Below are 17,600 nucleotides of genomic sequence, written 5' to 3' on the forward strand. Positions count from 1 at the left end.
AGCAAACATTTTAATAATGTTCATAAGCATGTGTGGCAAAGACAAGCCAAACCAGTCAATCGTGTTTCAGAGAAAATGGCCAAACCATGCTGGAATGTCAAATTTTTTAAAATCTATTTTATTGCACTAAACTAACCTTTATATATCTACAATATATCATTCTATGCTGTTATTTTCCCCATTTTCAATGTTAAAACAATACTTTTTAAGGATTTAAAGATAGTTTCTGCAGGAGAAATGCTTGAAATCATAAACTTTGACGGTTAATTTCTCATATATTGTTCTTTAAACAGCTGTGTGGTTAAACGCTTTTAACTTCATAAGGAACTGTCCGATTTGAATAATTTTTTAACCATTTTATAGCTATTATTTTACTCTCTAACACTGTATTAATAACTCAAAATTTTTGCGACGAGTGACTGGTTTGGCTTGTCTTTGCCAAATATACGGACTTGGTTTAAATTTTATAAAATTTAAACAGACCTGGTTTTTAGAAAAGGCGTATTGAAATATTAATTTATGGCAGAAATATATAAGCTCATTAAACCTGTATCCTAAGTAGACAATGTTACCTTGGAAATGTTTGTAACAAAACCACATGGCAAGTCATTAACTTAAAATAAATGTCAATCTGTAACTATAGCATCTGTTGATATACTAACATTTTATTATTATTCTTTTTTTAAATTTTTTTTTTCATATTTTCCCCTTTATGGATCACAAACTTGACATTTAGTCTTTAGTACAAATTCCCATTTAAGTTACTTTAGACACATTCAAACAAGCATATTATTTTAACTTCATTTGCAGTATTAATAATTATATACTGCATACATAGATTCCAGGCATCTAATTGGTTAAAATATGGATAATAATTTCAACCATCAGTCCTATGACGTAGGTTGAATGATCATAAATTCCCAGGGAAAAAAGTACTATCACGTCAAAGCACAGTACTTTTTTCTCTATCAAGATGTAATTTCTAGGCCCCACTTATAACGTTGCTGTGTAATTTATGACATGCACAGACAGTACAGAGGATGGCAACCTCTACATCGAGAGAGGTTAGCCCTTTGACCACCTAGGCCTACTTGGTGGTTACTCTTTTCATTACTTTTTTTAGGCCTCGTTTAATCTATGTATGTGGCATATAAAACAAATATTAACTACAAAAACCTTTTTTAGATAATAAAAAATTATTATTTGACAAGTATTGATTCATAAATCAACTTCCCTTTATTGGGTGTTTTTGGATTTTTTTTTTTTTTTTCATGTTTTTCATCTTCTGTTTAGAGCAGCTTCTACACCATCTTTAGAATTTTGAGTTGAGTTTCCTTTTAATCCTAATATTGGCAGAAATTCAACCTGGACTGGATTTGATCAAAGAAAAGGAAGGAAATCAGCGATTGACCTTGCATTCAGACTTCACCATTCGCCAATGTCTTCCTCAGCTTCTACAAACTCCCGCGCACACACAGCAAAAAAAAAATAATATGTCTTCCTCATTTTAACAACAAAAGATAAACGTTGAACCTCGTACAATAGATACTGACGTAGATGGAAACAATTATTTTTATTTATAATATATAATTCTGAATAATTACAGTATAATAATTGTTAAATAAAAATGTTAAAAAATAATGATGTACATTATCATATTAAAATATCATATAAAATATTACAATAGAAATTATATTTTGTAAAATAATATTTAATATTAAATAATACACAATTTTTAGAAAAAAAATTAAAATTGTAATATGAAAAATAATATAAATAGTTAAAAAATTAATATTAATTTAATATAATATCAAAAAAAGCAAAAAATTATTAGTCATATTGTAGAAACTTCAAAAAATATCATACAAAAAGCATGAGAAACTACTTCTTGAGATGTTTGTAGGTCATAACATCAACCCCTGGGTAATAATTAGTTCACACTGCCTGTGGTATTACATCTATTTTTGTCAATTCTTTTATGATAGCAATCAAATACCTCGAATAAATGTGTTTAATTTAATTTGAACATGGACCTACTCTATGTTATTACTATTATTATTTTGTATTTTTAGTACAGTAATTATTATTTATTTATATCATTTGAGCAATAATTGTGAAGGTAAGTCAACCTTTCCGACTCGAGTGAGCTAATTATTAGCCACCCTTACATTAATGTACACACTAATACTTTATTATTATATAAAAATAAAGCTATATAAACTTAAGTCCAATAAGTAACTTACAGTCTAACAGTACTTGATTAAGTCTAAACATTGACATTAGAAATATATTTTTAAGGTGAATTGAAAAGAAGGGATAGATGTTGAAAATAGCAGGTTTGTAGGAAGGTTATAGAGGGAACCCGGTAAAATAGATTTCACATTAAGGCCTAGGGATCTTATTTTGTGAGTTGTTATGTTACCATCTTTCCATCAGCAGAGTAAACAAAATTTGTTTGTTTTGAATCAAAGACAATTTTCAAGATTTGGTTTATGAAACATACCTTATCTTGGGAGTTTCTGAATATTATTGAGTGTAGTTGATATAGAAGCCCAACATGAGCAAAAGTTATCAAAGCTTATGAGGATAAGAGCATTTATTTAAGAACATCATGGTTACAGTATTTGACACTGACATACCATACTCCACCTCCAGACTTATTGGATGATGTCAGTGATGTGAAATTTCTTATGAGAGTACAAAATGCTTTTAGTCTGCTATGAGACACTGTTAAAGACCAGATGACTTGTCAATGCCAGTTCTACTATGATCAATCTACTGAACACTCAATCAAAATCATTGTTACACCAGCAACATCGAACATCAACTTCATGCTTGGACGATTAGTTATTTTTTACGATTTTAGGCTGAATCAATCCTACTCATATATCTTTTGATCATATTACAAACAATAAATCAAAAAGACGGTTTACTGACTAGTAATTTTACACACACTAGCATGCAGACGTTTTTGTTAAGTTTTTGTGATTTGAATGAAATGTAGTACACATGTAAGTGGAATCAGGGACAAATTACACCAACCAAAATGACTGCCCAAGAGTAATGTGAAATGACAGTTCAGTTGGGTGAATCACTCTATAGAAAAAACAACTCCAACAATACCAGAAACATAATGTGGTGAGGAAATCAGACAAAATTATAACTAATTATAAAAATTTATGTTTTGTAGAAATAACTGAAGAAACATTTTTCTGTCACTACATATTCATACAAAAAAATATACAAAAAAAATATATATATAAACATATATTACTCGGCTGTTACAAGGGAAAACAACATAACTTTAAAAAAAACATATTCGTTACCCAAACACCAAGTAACAAAATTATTATTAAATAATGCTATGTGTGAATTGTTGAAGGTTGTTGAAGGTTGTACTTACGTGAGGGAGCATGCTACGTGACGTTGGTATCACCACTTTCAGGTGCGGTCGTAGATTAGCCGGTGAGGTCAACTGCTGTTTCTGCATGTTCGGAGCTTTAACCATCAAATGATTGTTGTTACTGACCGGGGACGTGGCTCCTGGATGACCCAACACTTGAGAATGGGGGACCTGAAGGTATCCGTTACCTGAAAAGGAAATTTTCACACGGCTTAAATTAAATAAAATGGGACGTAATGCATGTTGAGAAGACATAGATTGGAGGGCATGCGTAACATGCACAGTTCATAGTTATGCACCAATTCAAACACAATAACAATACAAACCAGTACACCCGTATTATAATTGTAAGTAGCGTTAGTCGTTTCGACACCAAAACAATCTACTAACAATGTGTTAGTTATCTAATACCAAGCAAAGCATTATCAGATTAAAACATAGAAAAGGATGATCAGATGAAAGGTGGGACATGAGAGGTAATGAACTGAATAAGATGTAAACTGACAAGAAGTGTGGAACTATACCATTAATGAATATTATTGTTTATATAGACATTTTTTTTTTTATATTAAAATGTGTCTACTGTAACTACCAGATAAATAAATAGCATATTATTAAGGTAAATAAAAGAAATATGATACATAACTCTTTTAATTTATTTTATTTCCATTGGTTTCAACAGCAAGTGCCATACACTCACAAATTACACAATAATTTGAGTTCATAAAGGTTTTGGAGTGAAGATGTTATCTTCTGTTTTTGAAGATTCAAATATAGGTACCCGACTTTGAAAATCAAGCCCTTAAAGTTTCAACACAATTGGTGTATCTCTTAGCTGGTGCTATTAAAATATATTCAATTTTTATAAACTAAAGACTATATTCTTATACAATATATATACTGTCTCTTATACACATCTAGATGTGTATAAAAGACAGGGATAAGAGCATTGACTCTAAATCGATTAAATAAACCTTTGAAACCCCTAAATTTGTGAAATTTTTGGGGGGCTTCGCCCACCGGGCCACTTTCGAAACCTTTTAATCGAAGCTCGACCGCGCCCACAATGCTTTCGTCTGGGAAATCTGACCCCTCGTCGGGGACCTTGGCCCTGCCCCCGTCGGGCAAATCCTGGCGCCACCCCTGTATCACAGGTCAACTAAAATCAATTAAGTTATGTTTCTATTATACTTATCTGGTTTTTTTTATAGTTAGTTATAATAGTTGATTGTTATGCATGCTAACCAGCTTAACAAATTTGATGTTATACTTTAAACTACACTACTTATATATAGTTGCAAGTGAAGTGCTATTGTAGTACAAACCTAGTTGTAACTAGAACTAAAGTGTGTTCAAATATGGTGCATTATGAGGCCTAGGTAGATAGTTATTTTTAGTGAATATGAACGAATGATTCAACGTCATGATATGGACTACCTCAACCACTTGACCATAGCAATCAATGATAACTATAAATGCACTACACTTCTACCTTGGCTATACATCTACTAACTACAAATTGAGGGCATTATGAGCTATTGAATGGCAATTTTATTACCAAAAAAAAAATATTGGCAGTGATCAAGAAATGTAGTCAGCAATACGAGACAATCACCATTTACCAGAGATCATCATGAAAATATCAGTTTTGACTTGAATGCTACAGAGACAACTATCAACTCATTGTTAATAATTCAAAATAAAACTAGGCAACCAGCAGGTTTGAATAAAAATAACTAAAAATGCAGGATGGTTCCTATGGATGTATGGATCCATTTAAAACCAGCATTGTCTAAATTACTTATGGTACAAGCAAATGTGTACATCATTAATATTAAATATAAGTCTGGTTTATTCTCTTTTAATTAATGCCTGAATAGGAGTCGCATCGGTTTCAACAAAAAAACAACTCCACACCCTAAATCTAATATTGTGATCTAGTTTGTGTAAAGCATTGTGTGTGTGGGTTTGTCTGGCAAAAGGGATCGTCACGTAAAAGTAAGACAGTGATATATTCGCCATTGACAATCCTTGGTGCATGTGTTGTGTGCTTTGATAAAATAAATAATGGCTTTTATCTCAGTAACAAGTGAAAGTTAATATACTATAGCTGGCTTGCACCTAGGTTTAGAATATATAGGATGACACACACCCACAGCTCATATGTGAAGTAGAGGCCGGGGTACCTAGTGGGATTTATCAAAGGCAAAACCTGCAACTCAAATCTGAAATCTACTTATCATCAATTATTAAAATAAGAGCATAATTTTAAGTTTCAACATTAAGTGAATACAATAACAAATTATCCAAAGAATTTTCCCTGGTCTTCTTCCTATAATAGAGATAAATATTTCTATGATCATATTTGACCAACAACAAATCTCATTTAATTATTGTTAAATCTCATCTATTGGTCTAATAATTTTAAATTAATTCAGCTAAAATACTTGAGTGGCTGTTAACCAGGAACCCTTGAATTAAGGCTTGTCACCTAGGCTTATCTAGTACATGAAAATCTGATAAAATTATCACTGTGCTAGGGCAACTCAACAATTTTGTTGACTCACCAAGTTATGACATTCCTGTATAAATAATGTTTCAGGAATATTGTTACTGAAATTTAAAACACCAAAAAAATGAAGAATAAACAAAGAACAAATCATTACTGGGATAACTGACTAAACTACACTGGAAGAAAACTTACTACCTTGATCTATCAGGCACCAAATTTAGTTAGTGTTTGATGATGAATATCTTAAAATATTAAAAGATTAAAAAAAAAAATATTAACAAATACAATTACACTTACTGAAAATAGGTTATTTTTTAATTTGCATTTTACTTTGTCTTAACTGGCAGCATTAACGCTGAATTATGTGAGAATACATTAAAAAACATTTTAAAAAACAGAAATACAAAAACTGTAAAACATCGTAAGACTGTGAAAATTGATAAAATTATTTAGGTCAAAAACATTTTAATTCTATCTACACAACTAGAAAAAATAATAAAATGATTTAGGTCAAACATTCTTTAAAGTACAGTAAGAATATCATTTTAATAAAAAATAATAAATAATATTTCAGCTAAAATGTGTTTCCGAATGTTGGTCTTATTCTAATTTACTTTCAAATTCTATTTAAGAGCATATTTCACAGAATACAAATAGTGGCTTATATGTTTTGTATATATTGCAAAAAAAGTGAACAGAGAAGACCATTCTTGGAGAATGTGTTATTTTATTATCAACAGTGTGGGTCTGTAGGTATCCCTTGTTTTGTATGTAGTGTTTCCCTCCATACTTTCAGTATAACATTCAGGTGAACCCAGCATGTGCATTATGTCTTGAGCCTCAAAGGTGTGGTTTTTGCAAAGCAGTGTATGAGTCCTTTGAGGAATAACAGGAAGATGCCGGTAACGAAATCAAATTGCTATGGCACTATGCTTCCATTGAATGCATAGTCCAGGATACTACAATGCAGTTTGCTTAGTGATTGTTCAATTCAGGAAAAAAATAGTAGTATCAACGAATCAATTGGGCATGCTACAATAATAGATCTTTGTATGCCTCTATTTTTACTTTAGTGTATATTAGATTTTGTTGGCTATGGTAAGTCTAGATGATAAATATATGTATCTATTTAATGATTTTCAAATGTCAAAAGAAAAAGTATGTTCTGGCTGAAAATATTTTTCATGAACGCAATCAATACTTTATCATCAGTCTGATTACGGTAATAATATTTGACTTTATAGTGTTTTTAGGGAAAAAATGAAAATATGGCTTCTCTTAGTTTTTTTAGGTAATGTTTCAACATGATGAAAGGGTTATTATATAATTCAAAACTATTGCAATTAAATCTATTTTAATGGAGTTTAAAATAAAGCTTCAGCATTATAAATGAATAATTATATTCTAATTTGGATTGTTGCAACATTTTTTAAGTGTACCATATTTAGAAAATGGTACAGGGGAGAGAAGCACAATATAAAAACTTTTTTTTTGTCTTCAAGAAATCAGTTTAAAGGGGAAGTTACAACAAACAAAATAATAAAAATATAATAATTAAAAACGTTAATGTCATTGTTGAAATTTTTTTTTTTTTTTTAAGAAAGATTTTCAAGTAATGTTTCAAGATGACAAAAGGTTAAACATAGAATTGAAGATAAAAATGACATTTCAGTTAACCAAATTAATCAAACAACCAATCCATCAATCTTGTGAATATTTATTTATTAAAATAATTTGTATAAAAACTCAGAGTGAACTTTCAACAAGGATGACAAAGTGGAAGATATGAGTTTCTATGCCTAGAGGCATTTACAAACTAACATGAATTTGCAATTAGCTTGTCATTGGTGTAACCAGTGGTAAACCGTAACATCAAAGTGAAACATAAATTTAGCATATCCAGTTTGAGCCATCGCCAATAAATCGCCAAGTGTAGGATGACAATATTTAACGTGGGGATGTGGGGTTTCGAAATCTGAACGTATCAGACATTTTTTTTTTATGCTCTGTGCTTGAATTTTAAATAAGATTTTAATTTGAATTTGTTTCGTTTCTAATGTAAAGTTTCAATTCTGAATCATGAAGTTACAAAAACTTTCAATCAGAAACAAAGGAATCTTACAATTTATTTTGCTATTTGATTTTTATTTGAATTTCTTATTGTTTTTTGTGTAGAAGTTTCTGTTTTGAAATACAGAATATTTAATTTTTATTAAAGTATAACAATAAAGAATAAAGTACTATACTAAATTTTAAAAAATAAATCATTTTTGTAATACATATCTTTAGATAACTTCTTAAATACACACTTACATAGGTCATTTGAAAATTTTAAGTGAGAAATATACTGTTTAAAATTTAAAGTAAATATTATTTTAGTTAATCTGAGCCCTAATACAAATTGTTTATACAGATGATGTCCTAGTTAGTTCTAGTAGGTCAACAATTATGGATGGAAAAAAACAAGGGAAATCCTGCTGCGACAGAGCAAAATCATGAGTTGGTGAGGGGGTATCCTTCTAAAGTGACACATATATCCTATTTGCAATAACAGATGCAATTGCTAAAAGCATATTTAAACCACTACAGTAAGGATATTGAAGAAAACATGAGTGATAATGTGCTCGGGAACATCAGTATAGCCTTCAACATTTCCAGTCATTTGCTTAAGTCTATATTGGTTTACTGGAATTTCATAATCTACTTGTTTCCTTTAACTAATATCTGGTTTACGTTTAACTGCACTATCATGAAGACCAATTTCAAGTTCACCAATATTTGTAATTATGACAATAAAACATTTTCTTATTATAGCAATTAAAAAAAAGTGTATAGAGTTATTTTAGCTGTGAAAAAAATTGTAGCATTCTACAGGATTTAAATTCAGAATCTTCCTTATGTTTAATGATGTCATAAAATCTGCAAATATGTATTTAGAGTTACTAACATCAACTGACTTTTGCAATGGAGGCAATTACTAAATAGTCTTTGATCAAACTTAAGCTGTAACTTACTAGATGCTTGCCTTCAAATTTAAAATCCTGGGTTCAAATGCTTTGATTCACTAACATATTTTTTTTTTCATAACTAAAACATTTGCAGTCCCTAAACCTAGGAAAATGGAACATAATTGAATCATAGATCACTGTGTGTCTACTTGAATATGAAAGAAATTTTTATTAAAAAGAGTAAGTTAGCTGATGTAATTACTCTCAAAAGAGTAAATCCAAGTGATCTTGTCTGATTCAATTATAAGTGTGCTTGACCGTTTTATGTAATATTTGTATTAGGAACATAATTTTTTAATGTAAATCTCAATACAAATCCCGCTGATTGTACATAGTTTTTTTTTTTATTAAAGTGGGCTTGACCGTTTTACATAAATTTGTGTTTTTAAATACCGTGAATAGTATTTTTAAATATTGTGAACATGTATTTATATTATGTGTTTTACGTAGATAAGAACATTGTAAATATCACACAAATCAGCAATAGCTGTGGAATATCATAATGAGTAAATCTTGATACACCTTGAACACTGAAACTAGAAAAATCTGAAATAATATGGTGGGGTATTCTTTTTTTTGGGGGGGGGGGGAAGGTGGAAAAGGGAAGAGTTGATTTCTTTAGAATGTATTTTTTGTTATTGATATGTATTTTTTAACCCTATATCTATAACACCATGACTTTTTTGAACATGTACCTAGTTTAAAATACTTTTTTAAATTTAGATAAAAAATACCATAAAACATACTTTTGATAATTAAAACTAATTTACATTTTACATTATTATATATTTTTTATTTATTTTTTATTTTTTTCATTCTTTCAATTTGAAATTGAAAATTTGACTGGGCCCCTGGTCGCCAGGGGCAGTCAAGGTTTAGTGCCAACTGACATGTAACAAATACAAATGAACATTTCTTCATAAGTTTACCAAAGATTTACAAACAATATTTACAATACGAAAAGGAAACTAAATTGAACAAGCTAGTGGAATTGCAAGATAAAAAGGCTAAAAGATGATAATCATCTACAGAAAGACAACACAAGAAGTTCTCTGCAGTATGCCTAGTAGCCAAGATGAGCTATACAAACCATCTTTTATAAATCTATTCTACAATACGCATGCATATTAACAGAAAATGTTATCAGTGTAATAACCTGTATTCAAATTCATTGCAAAAAAAGGAGGTATGGGGATGACTGCCTGACTATTATCATTTAATCTTTTATATAATTAAGTAATATTTAGGAGGTAAGTATTATTTTTCTCCTTTTATTACTTAATGAATAAGATACATTAATGGGAACCTTGCTTTTCAAATTCCAAATATCTTTAAGAGGTTTTAACAAGTTGCATTGCGATTGTCATTGCAACCAATTCAGGAAAGCACGTTGTCCGTGCAAATTTACTAGTGTGTCAGACTGTTAAGTAATACCTGTCCCATACAAAAATTAAAACCCGGAAATCCATCCACGCACTTTTAAAATAAGGTTCAATTTTAATGCACGTTTTCCAAAAATTTGTCTTATTGCACCACCAATTATAACCGTGGTTACCTGTTTGCACACCTATTTTCCTACCTTTATTCCGCGCAAATTTTAGTTAGTTCTTAATATTTCTATCGTGCAAATAATATACTATACAACTGCAACCCAAATGATGAAAGGAAAGCCATACAGTTTAAGCTGCGTTATAAGCTTCAAATGTATTATATCAGTAAGAAACAAATTACAATTTTGATTAGAAAATATATATACACTGGTATCACATTTACTAGTGTTTAAATTTACTATTCTTCGATCCGTTTTCCCTCTCAATGCAATTATAAAGCTGGGTTATTACACAGGTAGTTTGAAGGTAAAATATCTCTTATTTCACGGCAATAACGACATCTTTAAATAATAAAATAACACATTATATTTCCTTCATGCTCGTTACCAGGAGAAATAAGGAAAGGTATATGTCATTTAGAATTATTTGTGAGGACATGCTTTATTCTAGACAGAACTTGCTCAGTGACAAAAAAAAACTGTACAAGAAAACTTCTTTGTGAGTAAAATATTTTTTAAAAAACCACATTTTTTGTTAAGATTCAGTAGAAATAAATTTTAATAGTATCAGGCACAGAATAATAAGGTATGCACGAAGACAGATTAAGGTCTACACAGAGATAGGAAGGGTGTACAGAGAGATAGGATAAGTATGCATGGTGGTAGGATGAGGCGCACACAGAGGAAGGCTTATTGTGCATGGAGATACAATAGTATAATAAGGTGTGAAGCAATGACGAGAGGCAAGTAACTCCCATGCACGACACAAGATTACGTCTCATCTCACCTGCGTTGGGGCTTAGGCCAGCCCTGCTGTCACTCTTCTCGCTGCTTGTTTCCTGGGAGCCAATATCACCTGCATTTACGCACAAACACACATGCGGACCAAGGGTTACTAATAAGCATGCCAACGTATGATAGTGGTAGGTGATGGTAGCTGTGATGGTGGTGGTAATCAGAGTGATTGATATGTATTGCTGATGTTTGTTGAGTTGTTGGTGGTTGCTGGCAATATGCTTTATATAGTGTCATTGTTTACAATTGCGACACTTGTGTTACTAGTGGTTATAGTGACAGCAACTATAGTAATTGGTATTTGTGGTATGGTGACTGTGGTGTTGCTTGTAGCTGTAGTTGTCATATTAGAAGCTATTGAGTTTGGTGGTATTAGAAGCTGTGGTGGTGGCAATGGTAGTGGTAGTTTGAGTGGGGACAGGTTATAGTGGCAGTGGTTTTTGTAGACAAGGGGCAAGACATGATGCAAAATTATCTGGATGCAAAGCTTCCATTCCAGCAGTCAACTGCATCACTACAAAATACCAGGTGCTATGAAACCAGACAGCGAATCATCACACTACTATCAACTTGAGACTCATAAAAGCATGATGTAAACGTATGCATATGAGTCACAAGTTACAGGTGATAGCTGATTTGCCGGGAGTCTCAAGTTACCTGTTGCAGTGAATTGAACCAGGCTTTCTATCCACTATGCTCCATAATATTATATTGCAAAGGATCATTCATACATATTGATACGATTCGTTATCATACATAATAGTATTTATATAGTCATCACTTCCGTTGATATACTATAAAAATATTTAAACAAGAAAAGAAAATATACTTATGACCGATTATTATATCAATCAACAATGATACGTTACCTTGAATATACATCTGATGCTATGACACAAAAGAACTTATACTTACCTTGGAATATTAGAACTAGCAAAATCCAATTCTTAGATCTTTAATTCGACAAACAATTTAAACCACTGTCATGTGGATTAAATTTTAAAGATATATCGTCATCATTTAAAAAAAAATTAACTCATACAGCTAAGGAAGAGTGATCCTGGTATGACGTTCATTAACTCTCTGTCCAAACTATATCAGATTTTCTGTGATTTGCCCATTTATGGCCAAAATGATGTCATATATCACATCCATATTTGGCAAATCACGGTGTACTGTAATTGAATTGTCCCGTAAAAATTGAGAGTGCAGACACAGATTTACAGGACTTTTGCACTTCATTGGATGGTAATGAAGAGTATAATTATAATGGAATGCATTCTATTTGTAAAGTGTATTCCCCAGGATTCAAAAACACTGAGGATTTTCGAAAGTTTTATTTCAACTACCAATGAGGACTGAGCAGATCAGATTTTTTTAACTCCCTGATTTATATCTCACTTAAATAATAACTAGTTCATAACCATAGCATCTGTAATATACAAATATCAATATTAGATGATATAATTTAATAAATCCAAAATATTATAGGCATGTAGATATTCCTTTATTAAAAAAAGGCCTGGAAAATCTTAATTAAAAACAAATTTAATATATGAACCTTGAATAAATTTATTTCATTTTGACATAATTCTGCAATGGCACAGAGTACGATATAATAACTCTATATCATAAAATGAACATTGATTTGATGCGGATAATTTTAATTTGGTTTATATAGAACTTGGTTAAGTCTACTTTCCATGAAGCCGCCACCTACTTGAAAGGAGTCTCATAAAAAAAATGTCTACATTACTAGATCTCATGACACATATTAATAAGTAATAATAATCCTATAGCCATCATAACAAGAAGAACAAAGTAGAGATATGAATATAAAGCAAACATTGGTCTAAAGTAGCGGAGGTGCAATATATCAAATAAGGAACGATGGCATACATTTCAGCTTCTATTGACATCGAACAGGAAAAAAACAATACTCGATTCAAATAAGCTTGTTTTTGTGACCTATATCTAGAAAGCGAAGTGTAGCAAAGCATGAAACCTACAGAAAGGCCAGCCAAAGAGAGTTGAACTCTAGCTAACACACAGCCTAGACCAGATGACCAGACCGGCCCTTATTCAGTTCTATAACTTGGTCGACATTTCAAACGATTTACCAGTATCTGAAAGCCACTTTGGGAATAAATTCACTGCACAATTTGACTGATTAATAAACACAACACAGAGAATGCCGATAAATGTGCAATATATCCAACATTACTGGAGTCTACGACATTTGTTGCCGGCAAAAAATAAATGCCAACTTTACTTTATATTTGTGCGAAAATTCACTCGTGAAAAAAATTAGTAAATTGAGTAATGCATGCCTGAATTATCATTAGAATCGCCATCTGAATAATCAAAATTTTCATAAAAATCTACACATTTATCATTATCATTATATTATATTTGTAATTTACAATTATTAGTTTTCAAAAGTGACCCTACACCTGAATTTTAGCTCTTTTTAATTGTCAAAAGCATTTATCTTTGAACACAGAAGGACCTTTACTCTGTGTCATATAAAATATCATTTTATATGCTTAACAATATCATATTATATGCTTAACAATTTAAGTTTTCACTATATAATGTTTTATATTTCGATTCTCATTTCTACGGTATTTCACTATTAAAAAGAAAGTTCATGAAATTGTATATAAAATGCTCCTTTAAGTATAAAAATAAATTCACATGGAGGAACATCATAAAATAACTAGCAATTAACAATCTTATCCTCCTACACTTGAGACAGGGAAAGAGAATTAAATCCCTCATTATTAGGAATCCATGTGAATGTATACTTATATATAGCTTCAAACATTTACCTACCTTTTATGATCATGCAGAACATTCATCATTGCAATGTAACAGCATTTTTTTTTTCATTATTGAGATTATTAACTGTAATATCATTAATGAGATATCACCAGCAGAAGATATGTGGCATGGCTGTAAAGGCTTCGGGCATGCAACCAAATGGTTGTGTACGAATCCTATGCTGGTCACATTGATTACTCCAACAGCAATATTAACAATGATATGGGATGATCATCAGAAATATCATTTATGACATCATCATCCTCATCGTTAATACCAGATCATCATAGGTGCTTCAAACCAATGGTTGTGAGTATACAATACGACTCATATGGTAGTCACATTGATTTTTTTTCATCAACAATATTACAATAATGTTATAGGATGATTATCAGAAATATAATTTATGGCATCAATATCATCTTTGGTAATAACATTCTTTAATGATAGTTATTATACTTAATACTATATATTGTGTAAATAAATCTAATTGCTTACCTTAGTATGACGTCAAGTAAGTGGGCTCAAAAGTAATGAATACTGCAGAAGATGCAGTTGATCATGTTGTGAAATTACATTATAACATTTCGATTAATTTGTATGAATGAATAAGTAGATTGATTTACACAACTAACCTGTACTAGCTGGCCTTGGCGGTGGTCGTGGGCTGAGGCTGTTCCGTGATATCTGTGGCTGGGGACTGATACTAGTTCGTACCATGTGAGGTTGCGGACTGAGGCTTGTCCTTGGAATCAGGGGTTGAGGGCTTAGGCTGTGCCGAGGATTGTGTTGTGGGGGAAGCATGGCCGACGAGCTGCTAGGCTGGCTGTAATCTGAATGGCTAACACCAGGATGTTGTTGTGATACGGGAATGCTCACTGGCATGGCTGGGGGATAATTGCCATGCATATGGACATCCTGGAGAGAAAATTAAAGAAGTGCGATGTTTACTGTAGCATCATTTACATATACAAGAGAAATGGTACTACTCCATATAATTAAAGTGTAACAATCCAGTACATCATAGTCTCGTGAAGAAATCCATTGTGTGGACAAATACTAGAGAAAATATGTATGGTTTGTCTGTAAGGTCGCCTCCTCATAACTATGACTTTAATGGGAGTTAGTAAACTATACTAAAGGAAACATTGTTTTAGGTAAGAAAGAAAAATCTTACTAAATTTGATAAACAAATTTAAATTTACAACTTCAGTTGACATACATCTGCGAGGTTGGCCTGACATATGAAAAGCACGCTCTCCTTTCCCTAGGTGCAGTTTTAATCTAAATTTTGAATTTCTTTTTATTTTTCATTATGTTCTTTTTCATAATCTTACTTGTACAAAAATGTTTAGCACTCACTTGTACAATAACACACACTCAACAAGTTGTTTATATTACAAATGGTAAAGACAGTTGAGTACACGACCTCATTTTAACTCCTCTTTATCATTATCATTAAAAAAAACTAACTTTAGTACATGTTGCCTTACCTGCGGACGAACCCCCATCATCCTATCAAACTCATCATTTATTTTCTTGTACTTCTCCTCTGTTCTTGGTGTAAGTGTATATTCAGGATCACCATCAGGGCTTTCACATCCTTTGTTTTCTTTTTTATTCAAAACCTTTAAAATACAAAAAAAATACATTTTTTTCTTTTTTTAAACTTGAACCCTTGAATGGCAATCGGAATGTATTAGGTTAAAATTCCAATGGGCAGGAAATATGTTTCTAAAAACTATCATTAATTGATAATATTAAACAAAAAAATATAGGATCTTTTTTTTTCAAATCATTAAAATCATTTTTTATAATAAAGCTGACTCTTTCAAAATTAACAACAATTGTTGGTTTCCATTAAAGACTAGGACCTTAAGAGAAGGTTAGAAAGTAAACTGATATAAAAAAGCATCAACTATCAAATATAAAGTTAACTAATATGAAAATATGATAATTTATCAGCTGGAAAGCTTTGTTATTTAGATATATTTATCACCAGACACTGTATTACCATTATTGATGAGCAATAGTTCAGTTACAAACCAATCGTCAAATTGCTACTGACAGTTAGCTGGCCACAGGCAAAAATGCTAACTGTCCAGATCTTTATTAACTGATGGTATTTGCAGGTCTAGTAAAAAATCCCATCATCACGATGAAAATATTATGTTATCTTTGATTGGTTTAGATAAGCTTCTATGAAGAGTGAACAATAACAACGTTACATTCTGATGTATGATGATTTCATATTTACAGGTATATAGCAACATGTTTTACAATTAAAATAAATACACCTTTTTTAAACAAAAATCGAAAAAGATTTCTGGGTTTTTTATGTTAATAAATCATAATTCTGTAATGGCAACCCTTTTTCAATATTGTCCAATAAATACAGAAAGGTACAGAAAGTCCAAAATGCACATTGTACAGTTATTGTTGTCAAAATGGTGGGAGGGGAACAGCCCTTTAGAATCTGTTCTGCTGCTATCTCTCAAACTATTATTACTCTAGTGGAGCCTTGGATAACACTCTGCCATTCTCATTCAAATGTAGGTGTACAAAATAAACAAATTACGATTACCAAAATCATTTTTGTGATTATCATCAATGCTTCGATGAAAAACAAAGTAAATGAGATGCATCTACATATGTCGCGGAACTGTTCTTTATCGAATTAGTTAAATTTTAAAGCTAATACTCTACATACATCAAACTAAAACCACATCCTCTTTACCTAAGCCTCATATTTATTAAGTCAAAATGTCAGTAGATTTGCTGGACATCGTAATAGTCTTCACGACATGCTGGGGAAAAGAGGGAGTATACCGAGTGGGAAGAGAAGATTAAGTAGGAGGCAAGATTGAGTGGGAAGGGGAGGTAATAATTAGCTGGGCCGCAGGAACGGTGATTGCAGATAAATGACACTTTTCACTACTTAATTATCATGAAAAGGATTATATTACATTTTTCCAAAAAATTATAACATAAACACCTCAATATAACTTATAAGTATCTTAAAATAGTTAACATATAGACACATTATTGTTTTGAATATGAAATTTATGTCATTAAAAATTTGATTTATAATTAAGTAATTGAGTGGGAAGGGGAGGTAATAATTAGCTGGGCCACAGGAAAGGTGATTGCAGATAAATGACACCTTTCACTACTTAATTATCATGAAAAGGATCATATTACATTTTTCCAAAAAATTATAAAATAGACATATCAATATAATATATATTAACATATAAACACATTGTTTTGAATATGAAATTGTATATACTGTATCACTAAAAATTAGATTTATAATTAAAGTAATTGTAAAGAAATAGAAACTTAGAAACTTATTTTTAAACGAAGTTCACAAGCAAACATAGGAATGTCCATTTCTATTTGTAAGGATCATATTACATTTTTCCAAAAAATTATAAAATAAACATATCAATATAAGTACCTTAAAATAGTTAACATATAATACACTGTTTTGAATATGAAATCGCATAT

General features: G+C 31.0%; 1 protein-coding gene across 2 annotated transcripts in view; it reads right to left on the minus strand.

Annotated features, from left to right (window-relative positions):
* Positions 1-17,600, minus strand: part of LOC117120875 (myocyte-specific enhancer factor 2C-like) — a gene marked incomplete at its 5' end in the record, with an annotated part of 47,502 nt that overhangs the window by 10,297 nt on the left and 19,605 nt on the right. Inside the window, 4 exon segments of one of the 2 annotated variants that reach the window (XM_033265973.1) lie at positions 3,404-3,591; positions 11,260-11,328; positions 14,726-15,008; positions 15,584-15,718. In XM_033265973.1, the coding sequence (XP_033121864.1) occupies positions 3,404-3,591; positions 11,260-11,328; positions 14,726-15,008; positions 15,584-15,718 (675 nt within the window). 2 annotated transcript variants of the gene reach the window in all.

This window comes from Anneissia japonica, unplaced genomic scaffold (genome assembly GCF_011630105.1).
Source record: "Anneissia japonica isolate Jap-2015-1 unplaced genomic scaffold, ASM1163010v1 scaffold287965_len1858130_cov191, whole genome shotgun sequence".
Lineage (NCBI taxonomy): Eukaryota > Metazoa > Echinodermata > Crinoidea > Comatulida > Comatulidae > Anneissia > Anneissia japonica.